The sequence below is a fragment of the Ptychodera flava genome, chromosome 9 (genome assembly GCF_041260155.1).
Source record: "Ptychodera flava strain L36383 chromosome 9, AS_Pfla_20210202, whole genome shotgun sequence".
Taxonomy (NCBI): Eukaryota; Metazoa; Hemichordata; class Enteropneusta; family Ptychoderidae; genus Ptychodera; species Ptychodera flava.
The window spans coordinates 2,171,455-2,197,637 of NC_091936.1; the positions used below are offsets into that span (position 1 = coordinate 2,171,455).

Genomic DNA, 26,183 nt, shown 5'->3' on the forward strand with positions numbered 1-26,183 from the left:
CAATGTTGGTACACAGATACACTACCAGGGCTCGAAATTAACTTTTTACCCTGGTAGTCCCATTGGGCTACCATTTTCTAAAGTTGGTAGCCCAGTGACAAGGTCTGGTAGCCCATGCATGAATGAAGAGTTTTTTTGGAAAGGATATTTTTATTTATGTCTAGACAATGAAAGGTTTATTTTCCATGGTTCTATCCAGGAAGTGAAGTTTCTAGTCATTTGACATCAATACCTGCAAACCATAGCCTTAGGAGAACGATATATCATGTGTAGTGGACAACGGTGACGCCTCAAAGTTTGACGACCTATTCATACATACGCAGAGTTTATGTGCAAATTTTGATCTTCGCCATGACAACGACATTTCACTCAGCGCGTGTAAACATAACATGGCTGAAAATAAGTTGGCTATGAATTTCAGGATGACAACTTGGTACAGTCATGTTCCAAATACTTTCGTGGCAATTTTGGCTATATTTCTCCACCATAGTACACCACCATGGGATGATCTCGTACACTTCGGAAAGTGTAATTTGTGGATGGCCCGACAGCTTTTTCTTTGCAGTTTGAATAATTTTGTGTTTAATTGTGATTGATACATTGTGATTAAATAACTATGAAAATGACTTTTCATTTGCCATCATTTCCCGAGCCTGTCATCCAAGTACATCGGTTCAGATAATGATATTTTATTGAAAGTTTGTCGCAACAAATTCGACTGCACTGTCGCCTTTCAATTTGCATTACAAAGTCATAGTCTGTCCTTTCTATGTTCAGGTGCGTTGACTGTATGAGTGTCGGTCATCTCACAAAGATCAACATCATGTCGCCCACTAAGTAATTTCGTGTCCCAGGCTTTGGTAGTCCGTGTGGGCTACCATTTCATGGGTTTTGGTAGCCCAAGGGAAAAGTTGGTAGTCTATGGACGCGGGACTACCGCTAATTTCGAGCCCTGACTACTATAGCATATTTATGCATGTCAATTTATTTTGCGATACGATCCAATATGGCCGCCGGGCGGACATTTTGTTGCGATTTTTTCATGTTTTGAACTATAACTCAACTATCCCTGAACATATTTCATTCAAATTTGGCACACAGATATTGTATTGTAGTGTGCATGTGCATGTCAATTATAATCCAGCGGGGACTGTGTCATCAGCGATGACTTTTTTGATGGAGTACCTAAGTTTCGTAGAGTTTTCCAGAGTTGTTTTGGGGAGCTAATGCATTTTTTTATCCTAAACTTATAAAAGTCTGATTTGGCTCTGCTAATCATTTCACACACATGATTTCTTTGCTTTTTAAATTCTTTATACAAAGTTTCTCAACCCGTTTTTGGAAATTGGGAAAGTGTTTTGTCTCTAAGCTTCATAGCCTCTAAAATTTCTGAATCAATCCATTCTTCCAACCTTTGCTTTATTCTAAACTCTTTTATAGGAGCAAATTTATCAACTACGGTCATAAATGATGTTTTAAATATTTCCAAATTGAAAACGAAATTATTATTGCCATTCACTCAACAGTAGAGGGTCACGGTTATCCGAACACGTGTAATCGTGAATTCTTTTGTACATTTACAGAAGGAACACGAAGTACTGAGATACGATCAGATACCATTTTTAAAACGATCTATTCTACAACGAAATCGATTTATAGAGGCAAAATTCATCGACAAGGGACATAGTTGATGGCGAGGAAAATTTGTCATACATAACGTTCTGGTTTTTTGAAAGCCTGCCATTGGTTACTTGTATTATTTTTATTTATGATTTCACAACAGAGTTCATGATGCGATAAGCTTTTATTTGTATCTTCATAGAAACAGTCGCGATGTGTATGTGTCATTATCACCAAGATTAGTGAACGTTAAATTAGTAATTTGAAATAGCAAACATTAGATATGCATGCCAACGTCACGATAGAAAATTGAGCGTTTGACAAATATTCCTCCTAGTCGGCTCACTGTTCATCATCATGGCGACATTTGAAGAAATGCCTCACTACATGTCATTAAATTGCTGTACACCTTTTGCCATTTGTTAGTCTCAGGGTAAACTAACAAAGCATGTTTACGTCAGATGAAGGAAGAACAGTCCAAGGAAATGCATGTTTGCTTACACTATGATCAAAATCTTTGTTGTGTTAGAGCGCAATTTTTTCGATCAAAGAAGAAAATTACTTCAAACGTATAAAACTAAGTTATCAAACAGCCGCCATTCTATATGTGGGAGAAAAATCAAATTTCTAATCATAAAAACTACAAGATGTGAGAACGGCATTTCACTGCTAGTTTCAAAACAAGTCTTGGCAAGTTGTAGACCAACAAAGAATGATAATAGCCCGAAAATCTGATTACGAGGTCCTGTCTGCTTCAACACTACTCTTGGTTTTTAAACTGCACTATCAATATGTAATTTCAGTCTGACAGCCTAGCCACGATGCCTCCAATCAAGGACAAGAACGCCAGTCGGGTTATAAGTTCATTATAAAACGCCTTTTTAAGATCGTTTATCCCGTCTAGACCTGTTCTGTGATGTTAAATTAAAAAGATGACAAACTGAAATTGCAGGTATAAAATACATGTAGCAGTGAAATACATTCAAAAATAAAATATTCGCCTGGCTATCTCGGAGTTATAACATTAAAAGCCTTCATTATTCCCACAATGTTGCACCTGTTTTTGTAAAACTGCCAATTAGTCTACAGTATGGTGACATATTGCCATCCAAATGCAACGATCCTGTGGTAGAGAGCGGTGGTAACTGTGAAAACAAACAAACCAAGCTTCAAGATCAGGCAGCTTGACCTCACTGATTTGGCCTTTCTCAGAGTGAGGTCGTTTGGGGTCAATTTATCAAACTGAACCTGTTCAAGGTTACTTATCATAGCATTGAATAATTGCCATCAAAGGATCAGTGGAATATATGATTCCTTGGAGAAACCAATATATTTAGCGCGAAAAGGCCACTAAACTAATACGGTTAACCAATAACAAACTAATAAGCTGGTATAGTTACGTGGTGCACGCTTATTTTAAGAAGAATAATTCGATTAAATCGTACAATAATAGATAATGTTAAATTATTACCACTTATTTCTGGGTTAGAAAAGTGCTGATCTATTTTCCTTCAATCCATACCATGTACCGGGCCTACCTGTTTGAAACTTATGATTATATACAAACATATCTTTTATGATAAATAAACGTAAATTTGCATTCAGAAGTATATTGGAAAAAACAGAACACATATTCCTAAGGACGTCTTCATTAAATATATTGCTCTTTGACTTCTAAACGTAAGAAAATTCCTAAAATTGGGTATGTACTGTATGTAACAATGTTTCTGGTTTCAATATTGACACTTTCTGTAAATGATTGCAACGGATGTCATATATGCGAGGCCCTGAATGTGAATTCCTTTCCCACAATGAAATGCTGGTCTCGGTCTCAGGCTGAGACATTTTTATAGGGCCGGACTCAGTTTACAAGAATAGTCAGAGTATGGAGATTTATATCACTTCAAAACTGTCATCGGAAACTAACAACGTTGTCTTTTTCTCAGTAATAAGCTTATAGGCTATAAATTTAATGTTTTTAATATTCAAGAATTAAAAAAAAACTTTCATTATCCAGATTGCCATCCAATCAATGGAACATTCCATGAAAGCATTCTGAACTATGACTATGACTATCTTAAACATTTGCGTCAAGACATGCAGTCCACCCGTGTCAATTGGTTCCTTAATGTTACTGAAGATGCCATGTTGGTGTCAATATGCGACGTCAGTATTACTGCCCCCATACTTACTGGTGTATTGGGTATGGATACTGACGCCGCATTTTGGTTGAATATATTGCAAGGTTTCAAAAGAATTTAACTAAACTCTTGCTGGGTCAAATTTTCTGAAACTTTCACTTTATGTACTTTAAATGCTTTATAACAAAACGACGATTTTTTTTGGCAATAAAGTTCTTACACTTTGAATAAGAGGCATTTTAATTTGGCTTAGCATGTTTTTAATCACTTTTATTAAGTGTCAGTCTTTCTACCCATGCCATTTTAGAATGAGGATGTATATCGCAAAATAAAAGTTATTTTTTTCTACTTATACTCTTGTTTTAAATGAAACATTACATTTCAGAAAATAGTATCAAGTTTTTGACTTAAATTAATTTTTATCATTAATACAAAATTTGAGGTTTTTTACCCCAAATATACAACCCCTTCATCCTTCGAGTTAACTATTGCTACCTTAATAAATTCAGATCCTCTGCTTTTTGAAAATATATAGTTTCATCTTATTCCTTTGAAAAAATACTGTTGGAAACGTGCAGCTCCATCTTAAAAAACTTCGGCAATCTTGGTGACTGACAAACAGTGATAAATTCAATCATCTTGATGATATCTTGGCAACACAAAGACTGGAAAAAAGTATTGAGTTTTTGGTAGACCTACATGCATATCTTGGACATTGGATCATATTTCATCTTAGAATCATTGCACCAAAAGTAGTGGCCCACTATGCCCAAATGTTTCCATAAATTGTTAAAACCCTTCCAAACACTTGCATGAAAAATAGTGACCCTATCCCAAATTGGACCAGCCCTCTCCCCCCCCCCCCTGTTAATTTTCTTCAGGCCCTTAGGTCGAGTCATTAACTTTTTGTCTTGGTCGGCGTTGGGACGCCAGAGGGCACTAGTTCATTAAATAGATATGCATTCTGGTTCATGACACCTAGTTTCACAGACAAGTGCACAGTCATGTGACCATGCTTCGTCTGCAACTTTGAAATGATGACGGCTGCAGCTGGTCGGAGCCCAAAGAGTTCACAAGGAAAAGGTCATAATATATAGGTGCGAGATTTTTCATTTCGTTGGCACAGGAAATTGAAGATCTTATCCGATCCCCTTACAACAAAGATCCAAGTCCAACCAACAAGTGCCAGAAGTGCACCCAACTGGTAAATTTAGCCAATTTTACAAAGTCATCATTAAAATGTGTCTTGAGCTGATATATTGATTTTGATTTAACGTAACTTTGACCTCGACCTTATAATTTGGAGGGGAAAGTGAAGCTGTTCGTAACTACCCTCCCACTAGCATGTGTGGCAAACCTGCCCTCCAACTGAATTTTTAATGCCAACTGTCCTCCAGTATGGTCTTTCTGCTCCCTACCCACAACAGCTCAAGCTGCTCACGTACTGTTCAGAGTCCCCACCACTACACTGACACTGCACCGTACCGCTTCTTAAAGTTCTAAAAGTTTTATTATTCCTCTCCCTTACCTATTTTCCAGATAAACCGAATAATCATATTTTCTCTTCTCAAAATCATGTCAAAATTAAGTTTGTGTTGTCTGCAAATTATCTGAACTGGAACACAGTGTCTGAAGTGCCACATAGTGGAAGATTTTGTGGATATTGTTGATAGAAAATTAGAAAAAGAAGTGGACTCAGGTCAAACCTTGAGGAACTCCACAAGGAATGTATTGATTATCTGAAGGACAATCTGTCACAAACTAAGGGACTGGTCAGTTTCTTCAGCCTGGGGGGGGGGCGGTGGATTCATGGGGGGGGGGTCACCCTGTTTTTGACTTTGGTGATAGGGGGGTCACCATGTTTTTGAAATGCCCAATAGGGGGGTCAGCCAAATCTGATGTGTACAGTGTCTGAGAGGACCTTTTCTTGTAACATTGAAACCATAGAAGCACAGCTAATAATGACAAAACTGCCTACGTTGGATTGCTACCGCACTTTAATAATGTGAATCCGGACAAAGAAGGCACGAGGGACTGTCGACAGTCTACGACAGTGAGTCCTAGCCGTCTTCACTAGCTATGTTTAGACCAGTGAAGGGCAGAGTCATAGATCCAATAATGGTGAAATTTAGATTATGATATCTTATGGTTCATGGTATTCAAAGCTTTTTCTCAAATCAAAAAAGATACCAAATGTGATACAATCATTGTCAATTTGATGGGCTTCCTATTTCATTAATTAGATCAGCTAAGGCAAGCTTTGTGCTGTGCCATTTTTGGAAGCCATATTGACAGTATCTATCAAAATCTGAAATTTTTCAAAAGAGGCACATAACTGTTAGACGAAGAAGTTTCCAAAAAGTTTGCTAATTATTATTAAAAGAGAAATCAGTCTGTAAATACGAACTTCAAAGTTTGTTTATATCTGTTAGAGACAATTGCACCTTCAGAAGCAAAGGTTTTAATTGTCAATGATTTGGAATGTGAACGTCTCCTGTTCATAGGAATGTGTTTTGCAGTGATGTCATGAAAAGTCTGGCAGAAAAGTCTTAAACCTTGTTTATGTCAGGTGAATTATAGACTGGTTGCTAAGATGTTATCAGCTTTATGATGAGATATCATACTCGTAATTGGGACTTCTTTTACTCAAACCATGAAGCCAGTTACTATATGATTGCATATGGGGGAAAATGGTGCTTAAAGTGCTTCATACAGTGGTTGATATTTATTTAATCAGTGATTCTAGGTGTGTTTCTATTTACCTGTATAATTATTGCATTTCAAAATGAGTGTATATGCAGTATATTGTTGATACAGTAGTACTGATGCTTACATCTATGGTTCTATGGTTTTCTCATCCATACCGGTCAATGGTCTGGAACCATCCAAAAGTTCCACGTTGGTCACAGGGGAATGAGTGTACACGTGTTAGGACAGACTGGTTGATGGACAGACTGACAGATCTATCAAGCCATGCTATTAAAGTCTGTTGTGTGTGGGACAAAAAGTGCTGCTTTCTGTTTGTTTGTTTGTAAGGAAACTAAATGCTATGCTGCAACTAAGCTCTGTAGAAACTTGTATTTTCATGTTTTTCACAGGTATGTTGTACATATACAGTATCCCTGTCACACTTCATGGTATTTCCTAACACATTGGTTTTCATTGTATGTAGCATTTACTGAAATGTTTAATATGCTCATATTTATAGTTAAATGTAGTATTTCAAAGTCTAGGAGGACAGTGTAGTGGGGTATGTACTTGACATTGTTGGATTGAAATGAGGGTATATGTCATTGAATCTGTGATAGTGTTAACAAAAGGCCTCGCACAGTATTTGATTGGTATAGCTGTACTGTAGTCATAAACATGTTAAAAATGCCTGTAAGAACTGAACTCCTGTCTAAACTGCACATTTCCAGTCCAAATAGTGTTTAGTTTTGGAAGTTTTTAATGTATTTGGTTAGAGACAGAATGTGACAGCCTGTGAGTTTGGTGAGAGTTGGCAACATGGCCTGTCCGAGTTTGGTGAGGGTGGGTTATCAATTGTCAGACTGGGTTGAGGGAAATGACATGGCCTGCAACTTTATTATAGCCTGCCACAGAATGTGGTTGGGCTAAGATATGTGACAGAGCTAAAGCTGTCACAGTTTTCGAGTACAGTGAGTACAATGATCTATCATGTTGCCAGGTGTTTGGGAACAGACGTGCAATACTCGTGTTTTCACAATTTTCAATGATATCGCTATTCTCTATCAAAAAGTCCAATACTCACTGCATATCAATTTACACTGTATGCTTTCATTATTGTAATTGCAATTTGTACACTTTGCTGTTTTAAGATACACTAATTTTCCTAAATTTTGATCTTTCTTGGATTTTAAGTATACAAATGCATGAATTCACTTCAACACACACTGCAATGGAAAAAGCAACACAGTAGAGTCAAAAATGATATCACTTTATTACCAGGTTTTCTTATAAAAAATGTATATACTGTAAACTATAGGAAAATATTGACTTTTGTCAAAGCAAGATGAGAAGTGACCATCTGTCTAGTGGCATTTCCCCTTTCTTGCTAAGATGCAACATATAGACATATAAAAATACATGTACTAGATATGCCATTTATAAGAAAGCTTTTGAGTCTCAGTACAATAAAGGTAGGAATTATTTGAAACAAAGCTTTTATGAACTAGTTTGTCTTGCAATGACCTTCAAGTTTTCAAACAAAGCACATTTGTGGGCAAAATTTGTATCAACGACTGAGTTTTACATGTTGGAGGATTATAGCAAATAAAATGGTAGGACCCTAGATGACTGTTATGGTTTTCCCAGCTTGGACCCTGGATTTTCTGATTTACCACTGTTCAACTTACACCAGATGTTTAATTGTCTCTCAGTGAAGCTTCTTTGAAAAAAAAATGACGATTGGGTCAGCACTATCAACATTTGAACCTTAAATGTAAATAAATGTTACTGTGTAAAGTTTGTAGTACCAAGCTTGTAATCATTATGAAGCTCTGTACAAACTTATACTTTCTTGTTTTTCACCAGTACATGTAGTATTCCTGGGTGGTCATTGGGTCTATTGTCATACAGCTACTTTTTCAAAGTTCAAACTGCTGACATCTTTCTGCCATTCTATTAATATTATCACACTTAAACATGTTCAGGATGATTTTAAACCAGTTTCACTGATAATCACATTCAAATATTCCTTTTACAAAGAAGCCATACTAGTTTCATTACTAGTTACTTCAATGACTTATATTCTGCTCTGACAGACAGTATACAGAGTTGTATTCTGAAAGATATGTATACAATGGGTTCCGTGGTGTAACCATAGACCGGGGTTAACATTTTACAAACTGAATTTCTTACAACTTGAAGTATAACTGCCAGTTGCAAGCACTAAGATAATCAGCAGCTTTACTGTTTTGCAGCTTCTACAAAATACTCATTCAGCAGACTTTATACATAAAACAACATCTCTCAGCTATCTCGCCTTTGAAATTCAATATATGTCTGTTGGCTGTTTACATTTCAATTCTGGCCATTACAAACATCACGATCTCCAAAGCTCAACAAACATCAGGCTTCTTTGACACAGCAAGGGAGTTTATCTCAAGTTACTCTGCCCCAGCAAATACTCTGTAAATTAATCAAGGTCTGAGTTGCCAGTTTTAAACAGTAGTTGAAGTTTTCCTTCCAGAATAACAGATGGCAAAGTTCATATTAAAACTATAGCTGCAGAAGTGAATTATTCTAAGTTGACAAAATTAGATTTTACATTAAATGAGAAATCTACATCTTGAGGAAAATTAAAATGAAACAACTTGACAAGGTGATGAAATGCTACATGCTGCTTAAATTATTCAATTTTTTAAGTTATCTACATGCTTACAACACTCTCTGTAAATGTAAAATACCATAAAAACTCTATTAATTGAGCATAAAAAATGTATGACGAATTTTTATCATATTCAAAATGTTTTGTGCATGTGAAACATAGACATTTCATTTTACTTGGCAATTTTCTATCAGAGCATTTTGACAGTTCATTTTGGTATATTGAATCAATGGATAGTAAACTTCTTGTTTTCATTTCAAATCTAAATTTGTGAATAACTGATTTCTTTATTTTGGAATGTTATGGTTTCATTGATATATGTCATTCATGAGAGACAATATTGGCCTAATTGTATTAATAGAGTTTGAATGGTATCATTATACTAAAACACATAACTCTATGTACAGTACACATTGTAACTCTTGAAATATGTTCTACTACAATCTGCCATAACTTACTAATTTTCCGATTATGAATTATATCATGATTACAGTACCAATTTAACAGAATTATCTTAAAAGTTGTCTTATTAAATGCCGTACAAAGAGAACATAACAAACATAACCGTAACAAAGACAGAGGTCCAAATACTCACATATTGCACATAAAAAGTCAAATCTCTATGTACATATACAAGATATCAATATTTACATTTTGCCTTAGGCAAAGGAAATAGTTTTTTGTAATTTTTTTCTTTTTTTGTCAAAAGTACTTCCTCAGTTTAGCCTGAAACATACTTATCAAGACAAAGGCATTGCATAAATAGTTGAAAAAGTTGAGAATACTCATAATTCCATGTGACAGTTTTCAATACAAAAACACTTATAAGATAAATTATGGGAGGTCCCATACTTTAGAAATGTCAATTTGCCCAATGCAAAGTTAACTACCAATATTCACTGATATTATTTTCGCTTCTCATGTTTCTCACATGTACTGAGTATTGTCTTCTCTATGTGACACAGTATCTAAGAATAAGTGTGGTGCTTTCACTAGCTTTCAGCCTGAACTCATTATCCACGAATCAGTGTGGTGCTTTCATTAGCATTCAGCCTGAACTCAGTATCCACGAATCAGTGTGGTGCTTTCATTAGCTTTCAGCCTGAACTCAGTATCCACGAATCAGTGTGGTGCTTTCATTAGCTTTCAGCCTGAACTCAGTATCCACGAATCAGTGTGGTGCTTTCATTAGCTTTCAGCCTGAACTCAGTATCCACGAATCAGTGTGGTGCTTTCATTAGCTTTCAGCCTGAACTCAGTATCTACGAATCAGTGTGGTGCTTTCATTAGCTTTCAGCCTGAACTCAGTATTCACGAATGAGTGTGGTGCTTTCATTAGCTTTCAGCCTGAACTCAGATTTTCTTGTAGACTTGAACATTATGACAGACATTTCAGCGTTACAATTTTGATATGTTTGTGAATTGATCAACTATTATTACATGGATGCCATTTCTAAAGTATGAGTGAACTTGATTTTGTGTAAATAGTATACATATGGAGAAATAACTTAATAATATTTACTGAGGGGTATAATTGATGACTTATGAGATCAGTGATGTGACAATGCTACTACAAGTTCTGTGTAACTAGCATCTGATAATATTCAGTTTATCAACAACAACACCAAACTAATTTACAAAACTAACCTCTACATTTCAATATCATCATTGAGATTTAGCTTCAATGCAAAGGCCATACATATTTAGAGATAATCTGTTCATATAATAAAATGGAAAGTTTTTGGCAGTTTTTCGAGTTTTACATGATTTAGGAACTTTTCTAATAAGTAACGAGTTGTCATGACTATGATAGGAGTTGAATACACAAAAGAATCAAATGTTGAAATCTGTTTGATCAATTTTTACAAGTAACGGTAGATGGGATGAAAGAATGACTAACGCAAGTCAAGGCTATGTACAGCAATAGTTCATTCCATATATGAGATGACACTAAACTTAGGAATATGTAAATGTACACCTAATGAAAGAAAATACATTCAACCTTTCAGCAAGCAAATCTGAAGGTTTCCTTAAGATTCTGTATTCCTCTGATACCATTTTACCAACAATCTATATAAATTATATCATTCTCATTTATCATTAATGTAAAACTATTTTAAAAAGTATCCGATGCACAGAAAAGATAACATAATTTTTGAAACCAATGAACACCAAGAGAAGGATAATTGTCCATTTTGTAAGTTCAAATCAACACTCAAGTAATGTTGTTTAAATCGATCTGTTCAAAGTGCTGATTGGTCCATCAACACTCAAGTAATGTTGCTTAAACCACATCTGTTGTGAGTGCTGATTGGTCCATTACCAATGCTGTAAGGTTTAAGTTCAGGAAAAAGCACATAAATTTTGTGTACCATTGTGATTGGACTGCACTTCATTATGGCAGTTGGCAATTCATCCTGGAAGACTGCAACATTCCGTAACTTGGCTATTCCTTATTGCTGAACAAAAAGGCACCATGAGCCACAGTGATACAATCAGCTACGGTAAATTACACTACTATACTTAGAAATATATGCATCACTACTATTAGCAGTCCATAAGCCAGAGTTTGATGTGCATTTCCTGTGGTTGAATAATCAGACTGTGGTTTCTTATTTCCAGATTCAGTTTTACTGGCTTCTGTTTTTCTATCCGGTGTATGATCTGAAATAAAGAAAAGGAAAGAAAACTCATCACAATGTTCATCAAGTGCAGAAGTCAAGCAAGCATTAAAGACAAAACAGTTGATTTGATACCCAATTTACATTTAAGGTGGTGTTGCACATTTTTGAGTAATTTGCAAACACAGATTCTCGTAAAGTTCACAGCACTTGAATAGAAAAGAAAGAATCTATAGAAAACTTGCGCTATGATGGATTTGGTTCTGTTTTGCAGATGCAACAAAGCAATTAGCTATTCCATGCCTAGAACAGCTATATGGTTCCTCCCTAGTATCTGGAAAATACTTGGGCTGAAGACTGAATGTGCAACCACAAGATGACTTTTCACCATATTTAAAAAAAAAAAAATCAATTGAATAATCTTTTTGAGAAATTCTGAAAATGCCAGGGAAGGACACCCTTTTCATTAACCTGTGATATTCTGAGATGTCTGGTACCGGTGTATGTGATGATGCTACACCATAGATTATTCCTCAATTCCATGGTGCACGCTGGGCACCATATCATTTATTTATTTTCAGTTTCACATAATTGAAAATATCTCACTATTAAAGTTCTTAAATTGAGAGAGTTCAATGTTTCAAAGTTAGGTTACTTAATGTTCAAATAATTATCATGTTTGACTGATTCAATGCACTTACCAATGATAGGGAAGTTAAAGGAAAGGTGTACAGTTCAGACTTTAATTATACATAACAAGTCATCATTGATGACACAGTCCCCACTTGTTAGGGGGTACTTTGATAAATTACTTTTCCTCAGAGAGGATAGAGTCCTCTTCATTAATTAGGTCTGTGATAAAAATACTTTGATACAGATGGCACTCAATGGCCAAGAATGAGTTCAATGGTGGTGAAAATATAAAACCAATGTAGGCTGTCATCCTAATTACAAAAGGTCATTAAATGAGTCAATTAGGAATTAATGGACAGGATGTTGCCAAACATTTTTGCATACTATCCGAACACTAACAGATTATCACCGGTACCATATTTCATAAAGTTTCATGCACTATTTACAACACTATGAGATCAACATCTGTATCAAGTTTCATCAAATTTGAAGCAGTATTTGTGGATATATCACTCTAATTAGGGAATTTCATTACATATGCAATGACAAATTAATTAAAATGACACTGATAAATGTCTTTTTCACTGTTAAAGCAATGTGAGCTTAACATCTGTACCAAGTTTCATGAAATTTGATGCAGCATTTCTTGACATATCAGCCTGATTATGAAACTTCAGTAATTGACATGATACTGCGACATGACGTGAAACAAATTAACGTGCATATGTATGACACAGGGCCTGGCGAGAATTATTAGTGTAGCAGTTATGAATATGATCAATAAATGTCTTGTATTAAACTTTTTTTCATTATACAAGCCTTACCTGTGTCCAGTGTGTGCCTATTACTTTACGCTAGCTATCCCTGTATAGTATTTCAAAGAAAACAGTCTATATCTGTTAATTGCCCTCCCTAATCCCCTTCATTAATTTGTTCTGCCGATCACTGACGCGAGGGCTTATCGCCCAGACCAAATAACTCGTTAGCAGCTCATAAGGTAGTAGACGGAAAGGGCTGAAACTCTCAGGGTCCGATTTCAAAAAATCTTCATTTTCGAAGGGTTAGGTGACGTAAATTTTCGAAAAAAGTCGGCATCAGCTTTGTACTTAAGCAAGCAAGAACACTGACTAGTTATTTTCAGGATTCCAATGGCCGAAGACGGAGCACAACGATCGACTGGTTCTACCAGTCGATGGCATGAGGATGGGAGTAACGCCGGAAGACGGAAGTTGCGACCTTTGACACTATGCTGGCTCATATCTTGTTTACGGGAGCCAGCAAATGGACAAGTTGTAAACAAAATTTGCATACTTCCACAAAAGCTTCGCTCAGTGTCAAGGTCGATTGATAAACTATCAGTTAGTCTCCCCACTGTGTTTTAGTGCATTAAAATACTCCGGCATCAAAGTTGGGATGTTAAGTTCGTTCAAATTTCCCAGGCTTTCATTAGGTAGACGCAACTAAAACACTAATAAGCCACAAACACTAAAAACACCGTGTGAAGTAATTGCAGTGTTTGCCCCGTGTGTGCAAAGTTGGGTTGATTAAATCATGATTAAATCTAGTGAACATTTCTAAAAAACACGAATGTTTCTCGGATCGAAATTAACTCGTCTGTCTGTTTATGATTTGACCAAAGACAGCGTAGTGGACGACCAGTTCCACTGCCAATGGCTTGACAATGACGCCGCGCCTACTCGTGTCTGATCCGCAAAACAGAAAGGATCGCGTTGAATTTTCTAGCTGCAGGCTCAAGTTGGTAACAAGTAAATTGCTTTGTAGAGATTTATCGTGAAGGAAAGCCAACGGGTGTGAGAATGAACACGAATAGAAAACCAATACTATCACTGGGAAAATTCTCATGTCAATGAAAGCAACTCGGATCTACAAGTTACGCATTTGACATGCCTTCTTTTCGTTGTCGATGTTATGAAACACAAAACTTTTTCTTTTGACTCTTTGCAAGTCCCCCACCCTTTCTAAAATGTCAACTGTCTGATGTGACCCAAGTAAAATTATTGTAGCTGGAGACATATTTTGGTGAAAATACATTGATTTGTTTGAGATTTTGCTGTGACATCATCGTGAAATAAATGATCGGCAGCGTTCTTTGTGGCGATGGAATAACCACAATTTCGTGGTTATATAGTGGCCACATTCAAACATTTTCCTAGTTTAAAGAATGTCTGAGAGAGAGAGAGAGAGAGAGAGGGGGGGGGGGAGAGAGATTGTATCCAAGAAGCCGACTATGCTTGTCTTTGTAGTGACTCTCTAGGTTCGTTTATTTTTTCGCCTGTTGTTTTTTGCTTTTCTTTGCAATTTCGCTGGTTAAATTGCTTGTGTTACAGATTCTTTGACGTTACTGGATCTTTGCGTTGTTCATTATGTTCCCTCCTTTGGATAAATGTAACGGAGATGGGTTTCGAATCAAGTATTACGCAAAGAAACGTAAGTGATGAACCTTTGAATAAAAAACGAGAATATTTTGATCCATTTTGACTTTCCCCATTGATCCGGCTCAAAAGTCAAGTAGTAAACCCAGCGATGACTCGTGGAATGATGGATGTTGATGTTTACTTCGGGAAGTGTTTTTGAAATGTTACGAAATTCTATCGGGAAATTAGTAGTTTATACTGAATGCTATATTTTTACGACCATGGTTTATTGTACAAAGGCAAAGGAAGGCATTACAAAACAGAATAGCAGCCTTAATTTCCGTACCGTTACCGTTTGCGCGACATCTCCGTCATAAGATCGTCATTGGTCTGTACGTGGTCTGTACACGGTCCTGCCGGCGAGACCGTTGTCTGTATACAGGGAGGTAGAAAGAAAGAGGGACCTCAATGGTCTGTACAATAACAGACGTAGAGAAAGGAGGTATAGCTACACTTGCCTAAGTCTGACGCATCTGTGGCATTTAGATATCAAAACAGAGTAGTAGAATTACAGGAATTGACTTCAGCAGACTGTCGCGTTAGTTGTGAGGTGGTCGAGAGATAGGAGCAACACGTACATGTCGCGTAGATCGTGGAGTGGCGTTAGGAAAGCCATGCTATAGTGTCCGCCCGATAAACTCCAAACGATCAGGGCCACCAGTCCATAATCTTGGAGGTAACATATCACACCTGTACGCTTCATAATCAGTTGATTTTCTCTCACAATGATAAGGAAAGTACTTAATTTGGCCTCAAATTTATTAGACATCAGGGGACAAAATATGTCATTCTGACTCCAATATGTCCGTATCCATTACTTTACACGAAAATTCAAAGCGGACGCCATCGCTGCTGAACTACATGTACTTAGAAGATTACGTAATGGCGTTCGCGCATACATGCATACCTAATTAGTATACGTTGTTTATTCCTGTTTATCTATGCATACATGCATAAATTAAGTGTCTAGGTACTTTACTCCCATCCTCTTGCCACGGACCCTGAGAGTTTCAGCCCTTTCCGTCTACTACCTTATGAGCTGCTAACGAGTTATTTGGTCAGGGCGATAAGCCCTCGCGTCAGTGATCGGCAGAACAAATTAATGAAGGGGATTAGGGAGGGCAATTAACAGATATAGACTGTTTTCTTTGAAATACTATACAGGGATAGCTAGCGTAAAGTAATAGGCACACACTGGACACAGGTAAGGCTTGTATAATGAAAAATAGTTTAATACAAGACATTTATTGATCATATTCATAACTGCTACACTAATAATTCTCGCCAGGCCCTGTGGTATGACACAGGTCAATGTCCTTATACCAACTTTGAATTATATTGGTGGAAATATGTCTGAGTTACAGCTCTGTACATCAAAAAATTGTAACAAAATCGCCGCCACGCAGCCGTATTTGATCTTACTGTCTAAAAAATCAAGATGCATATGTATGACATAAGTCAATGTCCTTGTACCAACTTTGAATAAAATCGGTTGAGATATGCCTGAGTTACGGCTCTGTACATGAAAAAATCGTAACAAAATGGCCGCACGGCAGCCATATTGGATCTTATCAAAAAACAAATTGACGTGCACATGCATGACATAGGTCAATGTCCTTGTACTAATTTTGAATAAAATCGGTTGAAACATGTCTGAGTTATGGCTCTGTACATGAAAAAATCGTAATAAAATGGCCGCATGGTGGTCATATTGGATCGTATCACAAAACAAATCGATGTGCATATGTATGACATATGAAGTAATCCTTGTACCAAGTTTGAATGAAATCGCTCCAGGCATCTCTGAGATATCTGCGTGAACGGACGGATGGACACACGCACAGACGGACGGACACACGGACATTACCAAACCTATTAGTCCCCCCGGACGGTGTCCGTGAGGACTAAAAATGTAGTTGTTTACACTTGAATTGGTAACTTATGATATCAGTGTTTAAGGCTGTTGTACTCCAGGAAACATGCAACAATTTACACCCACTAAATAAAATTTTATTATGCACAGTAACAATGCACTGAAAACAACCAACAAGAATGTTTACTTTCGGTCACATGACAGTTACCTTGAGAAAAATAACAATTTACTGAGGCATTCACCCAAAGTATTAACTGACCAGATTTGTACAAAGTCACTACGCCAATTTGCAGTAAAATTTCACAGGTCTGATGGATGAGACATGGGCCGTAAAGGACAATTACAAGCAGGAACATTGAAACGCTATCTGTGATGGGACATGATGATGTAATTACGAGGGAAATGATGTTGCTTTGGGGGGGGGGGAGGCAATGTCATGATATCAACAAGAGATAGGTAATCTTATTGAAGTGATATGTACATAAGGGAGTGACTCTGGCTTTTCTTAGGGTGAGAGAAACTGTGTATAAAGAAGGGAAATATACACCAGTCAGCCTTGTATATAGAGTTCATAACATCATCAGCAGTACATTACTATCCATATGAGGGGGTAAATTTCAAAAGTCATTTCAATAAATTAGCATTATCTGGAGTTTTGCAAAGCTGCAATCCATGAAACATTGATATATTGATATTAGGTCAGGGCAAAGGTCGTAGTAACTGTACTAGAGGTCACAGTTGATCTCTGAATGGTGAACACAACAACCTATTATAGTTAAATAGAACACCACATAAATGCTACTGTATACCACATTCTCTATACAACACAGACATGCACGGTACAATAATACAACATGCACTTAAAGGAGCTTGTGGGATATCACATATCCTACCACCATGACACATGAATATGCAACAAATTCCCACTTTAATTCAAAATCGCAATTGCTCATTCCTTCTCCGACACCAAATGTAATTGTTGAGTTTAAATGACGTGCAGGGAATGTCTACTGATGATTGAATTACATGAATAAATAGAGTGAAGTTTTTAATTAACATAGAATGTTGGCACAAGAAATGTTAAACACTTATAGATGAGACAGTGGCAAAAGGTGTATACAGGTCAGAGGTCATATTGGCTTCCACAGTAACGCACCTTTCGTTGTCGGTTTCTTTTCAGGACTCGTGTCGGTTTCTTTGGTTGGAGTAGTAGTAAATGCAATGGCTAGAATAAGTAAAAAGTGAAACAACCTATAGTTTATGCAAAAAGACATTAAACAGCAAAGATGATACAATTGCAATGAATTATTCAAATTCCAGTCAATGAAGATAAGTCTTATTCCCTTTCTTCATACCATTGAAATGGAACAGTCTTTCTTTACGTCCCTATGATTAGAATTAGCAAAATACATAACATATGTTTCCGATTACTACTTTTTATTGCTGAGATGCAGAAAGCTTGTTTCACCAATTTTACATATTTACAATGTGACTGAGTAAATTTTCTAAAGATTTCACTGACTTCAAAGTTTTGTGACTTGTATTTACTTAAAGATCCATTAGCTGTAACTTTCGTCATTTTTTAAATTTTGTTTGTTCTGTGTACCATTTGCAGTTTCTGGTTTGAATCCCTGAACCATGGAGAAATTCCTAATATTTAGCTCATAAATATACCCTATATGAGTATAATCTACATTGTTATTGTTTAAATTCTGTATTCAGGTCCGCACTAGAATACATTTATCAACAATAACAATGGTCATTTCACATACACAGGCTGTGTTGGCAAGCAGGACACCGGGCATTGGTCATGATGATCGGATTATAGTAAAATTCTGTAGTTGATACATTGAAATAGAGTAGTGAAAAATTAGTTAAAAGTTACAGCTAATGTCCCTTGAAGGTGTGATTTGACTCAAGGTAAATTAGACTGGGCAAAGCCATTGAAAAATTGGTTGACTGACAATTATACAGTGAATGTATTTTTATCTTGATGTCTTTATCAATGTTCACATAACAGTTATTTTTTGTCATGATATCTGCTTTTGGATTCTGCACTGAATATGCAGGCTTTCATTATATTTTGTAGTATCTGGTTCTCAGTCCTTTTCATAGTCAGTGATATTGTTTTTATTGTTGTTGGAATTCTGAAACTGATTGGCTGACCTCTTGTTGAACAGTTTTTTGCCAGTAGTCATTGACAACGAAACACATGTTAATGATTATCTTGAAGTCACTGCTTGCTGGCTTTAATGCTATATTGTTGAATTAACAAGTTTAAAAACTCGAAATATTTAAGCAAGAATATTTATTTTAGCTCTAGAAATATACAGCTTAAAACTGTATTGTGCAATTCTTCATGGAAAATCATCGGACATTATGAAAACCAAATCATTGAAAAATCATATGGCGCAGCTAACACAGTTGATTTTGGTTGCCTTGGCTTCAATCAGTATAGAAACGCTATTTAAAAACTTTACATGGAAGAAGTTGATTCACAAACGAAATCTTCAGAAAATCAGTCACATTACACAAAAATATCAATGTTTAATTACTGTAAATTTGAAATACATCATTTAATTTGTTGCAGGGAATTCAAGCATTATAAGGCTGGCATTATCAGTGAAAAATGTGTGAGTTGGTTTTGGCAATCAGCAGCCGTATTAAAAATACTAAAATGTTTACGTTATGCAATATTATAAGTAATTTTACTACTAAAGAACAGCTGATGGGAAAATTTTATGCCAGAGTGAATAAAAAGATGGAATAATAGCAGCAAGGAGTGGTGAACAAAAGAAAAGATCAAAGCAAACCAATTTGTGACGTGTTAATATAAGATGATAACAAAAGACAGGCAGATGACAAAAGACAAGAAGATCCCTCAATTTTTATGCAAACATTTCTATTCATGCGTACATGATTTTATTCTGTTCCTACTATGTTGAGCAGTTCACAGTGAGTACAATTACATAACAACCATGGATTATTCCTGTCAGACTAAATGGTTATCAATTAGTACTTTTTCCAGGTTTAATATAACTGTATTAAAAGAAAACAATGACATGAAATGAGTCACACACAATATAAAGCACAATCCAAAATGACATTAACAACTGAAAGATACTTCACTGCTGATATATGTCCATGCAAAATTTATGCGACAAAGACAATACTCACTTGGTGATGATGATGAAGGACTACCACAGCAAATTTTTATCGTGGCTTTCATGTCTTTTTCAAGGCAGTTGCCACCTTTTTTATTGTTCAAACCATTTCTTGTGTCATCACCGACAGCTGTAGTAGTAAGAAAAATATGTTTTGTCAGATAGCACTCTCAAGTTTCCATAACAACCATAATCATAGTGTCAGTTTGAAACCAAACTGTGGAACACAAACACCATGAACATGCAAACGTCATAAACCTTCAATACACATAACACTTCAGCTAGCAGTCAACCAATTCAAATTGACTTCTGCCCACAGTGAACTATCTATGCATGTAAATGATGCTGGTATTATTCTTAACAAAGCCAGAGAATTTTGCATTCAACTTTTTCTGAAATGCTAAAATGTAAAACAGTATGTTGATCAATTCCCTTATTTGTCCAAGACAAATTAATGAAGTACAATATAAACATTTAAGCAATCACTGTACAAGGATTGGTAGTAGTTTTTATACACACATACCATAGACAACATTCCTTTGGAAATGAATCAATTAGAGCACTTTGAATAATTGAATAGTAAGATCTTTGAAAATTTAATCAGAATTTCTACTCATATTTTTGATCTTGACTTATGAAATCTTGTTGAAAGCAAAGCAATCATTCCCAGAATGCATTGTCTGTCCCCACTTTTGCTCGGTCTGTTGATTCACTATTGACTAGATGTGCAAAACTAATTCGCCAAGACAAAAATAGATTTGCCCTTAGGCTCTAATGTTAACAAAACAAATACATGAAACATAAATTTGACTCAATAATTACAATTTGTGATTGTAACAATCACAGAGACTGTAACTATAGTCTTGCTCTCACTTTGAGTTTTTTGGGTGTTGCAGGGTCTGTGTTGAAGCTTTGCAAATACAGGGGATTAGCCCGAGAATACTGTGAGTGTCCACATGTGTAAGTTAGGCCTTTGTTTTTAAACTGACGCCGGCCTAAACACCCTCTATGGTCATATTGGACATCAACATCAACAAATTAAGATGGCAGACGTCGAGAACACAACTCTCCAGTTTCTACTCTTAAATATGCTTTCTAGACGACTTCGCCGTCGTCTTCATGACCATTTTGACGGTCTAGAAGTGTTGAATGTAAATCCACAAATCGAAAATGCATCGGCTTTTCACCGACATCACGTTTCATGAATTAGAACTGAAAATCATACGTGAACACACAACAAAAATATCTGTGGTGTAGATTCAGAGACGATATTTTTCTAATTTTTATTGGAACAGAACACAAACTCCACAAATTCATAACAATAATTAACAAAATGCATCCTACTTTCAAATTTTCATATGAAAGTTCTCCACACGAAATAACATATCTTGACCTAGTTATTTACAAAGGTCAACGATACAACAACAAAAACATACTAGACACTAGAATGCACACAAAACCAACAGATACATTCTAGTTCTTACACAGGGAATCATGTCATCCAAAATCAACCTTCAAGGGCCTTATCAAAGGCGAAACATTAAGGTACATAAGGACATGCAACAACAAAGAGGACTTTAGTCAAAACATTTAATGAAAAACTACAACAACGAGGATATTCACAACATGAAATATCGAACATCAATGCGGAAACAAATTAAGCAACACGAAGAACACATTCAAATCACAAACAAACACACAAAAACAACACTGATAAAGTGATATTTTCAACCACATATAGCCCACATATCAAAACAAAAGACATCAAACAAGCACTCCTGAAGAACTGGGAAGAAATAGAAAAAGACCAAACACTAAAGAATTTATTCACGATGAAACCGATCATTGCATACAAAAGAAATACAAACAATGGCGACACACTCATAAATGCACAAGTACATAATCTTACAGAAAAGACCGAACAAAATGAAACACAACAAACTGACCCAAATGAACAAAACACTGACAAGTTTTAAGCCACAAACAGTGAAACAAAAATCCAAGGAGAGCAAGTATCAAAAAGCGACTGATGAAGAGACCACACACTGGTTTCGAAACGTAGCATCAAAGGATCACGCTGTCATTCGACAGCCAGATTGCGGCTACGTCTCGCCGTGGCTTATATCTACACCAATAGCCAAACACAAAAAATCGAAAACGAACACCGAGAACGAAAAAAATAGTATAGGCGATGTGTGGAGCCTCTTTCCCTTTATCAGTTCGTGTACACTCTAAAAAAGGAGACATTTGCTGAAGTCATGACCTTTTGTATTCGCAAATCGCAGAAGGGTATTTTTCATGAATATTCAAATTTGTGAATACGGAAGTGAACGTACGATTTTGCAAGAATGAGCCCATTGGCAACTCTCGGCGGGTTTTTTTAACCCCGGTTGACAGATATTCGGTGTCTTTCGGATGAAAATATCTCCAAAATGGTCTACACTTTAAAATGGCAGCTTTGGAGGGTGGTAGGTGTGAGATTTTTCTCGTTACATCATTTTGAAATTAGTCATTGAAATACGCAAATCGCCATTACTTTTTCCCGCGATTTTAACGTTGACAGTTGACTCATTTTTGCGGGCGTTTTACGATCGTAGTTCTAGCTGACTTAGTTATTTCTTATATCATTCAAAGGGGCAGAAGACCAGCTTTCTAATGATGCCTAACACGTGGGTGCCACAGATAGGTGCATGCGCAACGGTGCATGGTTTTGAAAACGGGAAGCATTGTTGATGGCCGGTCGCCTGACTAGTAGTATATTGCAGCCGTAGCCCAACGTACATGTACAGGTCTGTGTGTTCCCGGCGCTATACGGCTCTGTGGTACGTACCCATGAAGTACGTGGATGTAAAAAATAGATGTATATATTCACTGATTGTCTCTATGCAATAAAGGGAAAGCAACTCCACAAATCCTATCTGAGTTGTTTGCGATTTTGTAATTGTGTATAATGTTGTGAATATCGTGTTTGGCTGTTTTATGTAGAGTGTTGATTAGCCATGAAGCGACGTGTCAGTCACCCGCTAGTGCTGTATGTGTCTTGCACTGGAGACGCCGAGCGTAGGGACTATCTGTGATCCTTTGACTCTACGTTTCGTAAACAGAGTATTCTTCATCAGTTGCTAACATTCATTTTTGATAGGTGGGACGTGTAGAATGATTGATTATTGTATGTGTTCATAGGTTGTTCTACTGAGAATGTCCATGGTTCGGTCGAGGTCTTGTTGTGTTTGTGTATGCTTGTGTGAATCGGAGTTCGAGTATGGCATTTATGAGTGTATCGCCTATATTTCTGTTCTTTTTCATGGTTGTGGAGGGACCGTGTTCTGTTGTATGCAATTAGATTAGACTACAGTATTGTCGGTGGTGGTTTTTTGGTTTTCGTTCAAGTTGTCCCCTTATGTTCTGTATCTACGATGATGCGTTCTTTTTCATTTTTGGTCGCGATAGTCGCGATATGCGCATGTGCCAGACCTCAGACGTACATTTCAACATTGGCGGCAGTGTTCTGCATGACGTTATTGACACGGTGATTGGTTCATTTTAGTCACATGGGAGTTTATGGGATATATTTTAAACGTCTCCTATTTTAGAGTGTACACGAACTGTTTATTATATGATTGAACTCACAGCGGCAACTGAAAAAGGTTGTAGGTCACATCCAAAATGTGCCAAAAAGTCGCCATGTGGGGGCTTTTTTCGCCGTTGTTAATTTTCGATGCGTTCACACGGACTCAAGCACCGAAGTTAAGTCCAAGCTCGGACTCAGGTCCATCCCTGCACTCCGTCCTAAATTAACAGTGGCCTAGGGGCGTTGGGAACTGTTCTCATTTACTTTTCTGACTTGGACTTGGATTAGGGGTGGTGCTGGGCCACCGAAAACGTTGCAGGGAGAACGCCACTTAGGTCCTTGTCTAGGCCATTCTTTGACCCTAGTGGGTGTTGCCTGGATGATCTATTCAACCAAATGTAAACAAACTTTAAAATTTGGCTTGACTCATCGGTCCATCTGATAAACAAAGGAAACAGATCTCCTGGGAACCAGCACAATCGTGTCCAAATTTATGAAGAAAGGGTTTTACTTTTGGTAGGTTGCATAATTGCTGGGAAGTACAGTTTCATGTATAAGAGCAATCTAAGACGATGCAAATCTAACACTGCTGTGTGGATTAGCACATTGTCAATGGATTTACTAATGAACACCTCATCTTTATATAATTGAATGTTCTTTGTTTCATCGGTACTTTGAAGATTATCAGCAAGAAATACAATACTCACTTATAAAATGATATTCTCGGCCACTTTCAAAGATTAAGTCTCCTGGGATTGGACTGAAATATGTAAAGAAGAAGGAATACTTGTTTTCTTCGAAGGGGTCATCACAGACATGTAAAATGCGAGATCCTTCCACAGTTGCATCACATTCTTCAAGTCCTTTCTTGGGTACTTCATAGATAACATTGTACTGAGCTCTGTCTCGTTCCATGCTATTGTTAGCAACTCTTGGACAAACAAAATCTAATTGGTCAAAAAGATTGGCTTCTATGTACCATCCTCCTTCTGGGACTCTACAAGGCAAAAGAAATGGAGAGTTTAATTTACTGAACATTTTAACTGGTTGATTAGTTGTAGTCATTCTGTAATGATGTGAATCTGAATGACCATACTGCCCTCTAACAATGATGTTTGTATGCTGGGAGTGTCATCACAACTATTAAACGAGGTCCATATCTCATGCAATAATTAAGTAAATTCTGCAATGACACTGGTTGAATACTGTTTCCTATATTTTTAATGTGTGAATAATCCTATGGATAAATATCACTGATGCAATGATGTTTCTTATGAACTATAAGAGATGAATTCTAATTAGTCTGTCATATAGAAAGCTTGGACTATGCTATTACAGAGCGTATTCAAACAGACAAGATATTTGACATAGTTCAGATGACAAAGGCAATCATCAGGATTTGCCACTTGACTCAGTAAATGCCTGTGTAAGGCTTTCTGCTGAAAATCAAGTGCATTTCATGGTAATATAAAGTACAAAACCTCACACACACAAAACACTTCCTGTGGGTTCACCATGTTGTTTCTTTGCTCAATATGACACCTTTCTCTATGAGTCATCATTTAAAAATGCTGTACAAGGTCATCACAATAGTGTGTATTTTAATGACCTACACCAGAAAGACCTGCAAAATATCTCTGCCATGTGTTACATGTCATACTAACATAAAACCTATTTCTGATTCTTATGTAAAACTTCTGTGGTCAATTGAAATGAATTTCATTAACATATAGGCTGATAGAAATGTGTAGCTTTGCACAGTATTTAATTGTTGATGAATTATTTCAAGATGTGTAACTGCACTACACAGGAAGTAGTATTTTAGAACTGTAATGACTGCCAACATCTGAATCAGATAAACTATTGATAATTCTTGTGAATTAAAAGCCATTGTATGTATGCCTTAGTGTAGGCTTGGTGAAAAGATATATTTTTTTCATTTTATGTAAAAATACAAGTTACCAACAAGCTAATTATCTCCAAGCGGTATGTGTATATTCAACTAAATGCTGCAACATAATTTGAAAGTCATAAAAAGACAATGATATGACTTTATCATCTAGCTAACTATTACTGTGTAGTTACTGAAAACGTAAATCAAACCATTTTTTCTTCATGTTTTGCATGTTAAAAGTAGAGAATGAAATTTGGTTATTTCTGTGCTTTGTTATATTTGATATTAAAGGTACAGGTATTTTAGTATACTGAAAGTCTGTACCGTACTTTGCATTTCTTTCTTTCTTGATTTCTCATGAAGCCATCATGCATATTTGGCCATTTATAGATCTAAAATTAAAATGTCGTCACCATCCTCCTTCCATGAGATCAGAGTTTCACTGCTATCTGATTGACTGTATTCCGAATGTCTATACCGGGAACATTCTCATTAGACTTGCAGATACACTTTAATCACATATCTACTTTGACTTCTTGTAGTCTACACAAGAGAACAACACTCACTACATCATCCATTTTGTTACTGTTAGATACGCTGTTATCAAATACACATTTCATATTTTGCCTCCCTGGGCAATGAATTAAATTGTCGAGTTTTGTTATGGTGTGTCTATTTTAATCCTAGTTGTAAATCATCTTCCTAGAAGACTAAAATGACATACCCATAATCCAGTGAGTTGTATGTAGAACAGCCTACGGAAACGTAAACTTTACTTTTATTGGTATATGCATCAATAAAATGTTCCTGAGCATTCACTAACACAAATTACTGGCAAAAAATCAATACATTCTTATTAACATGCCGCAACAAAAGACTGC

General features: G+C 36.4%; 1 protein-coding gene across 2 annotated transcripts in view; it reads right to left on the bottom strand.

Moving 5' to 3' along the window:
* Window positions 1–7,698: 7,698 nt before the first annotated feature.
* LOC139139737 (ephrin-B2-like) overlaps window positions 7,699–26,183 on the bottom strand; it is a 46,592-nt gene continuing 28,107 nt past the window's right edge. The window contains exons 2-5 of one of the 2 annotated variants that reach the window (XM_070708602.1): window positions 24,116–24,405; window positions 19,851–19,967; window positions 17,830–17,898; window positions 7,699–11,775 (exon numbers count right to left, since the gene is read on the bottom strand). In XM_070708602.1, the coding sequence (XP_070564703.1) occupies window positions 11,621–11,775; window positions 17,830–17,898; window positions 19,851–19,967; window positions 24,116–24,405 (631 nt within the window). In that variant the 3' untranslated portion in view covers window positions 7,699–11,620. The remainder of the gene's footprint in view (window positions 11,776–17,829; window positions 17,899–19,850; window positions 19,968–24,115; window positions 24,406–26,183) is intronic. The other variant, XM_070708603.1, reaches the window with a different exon arrangement.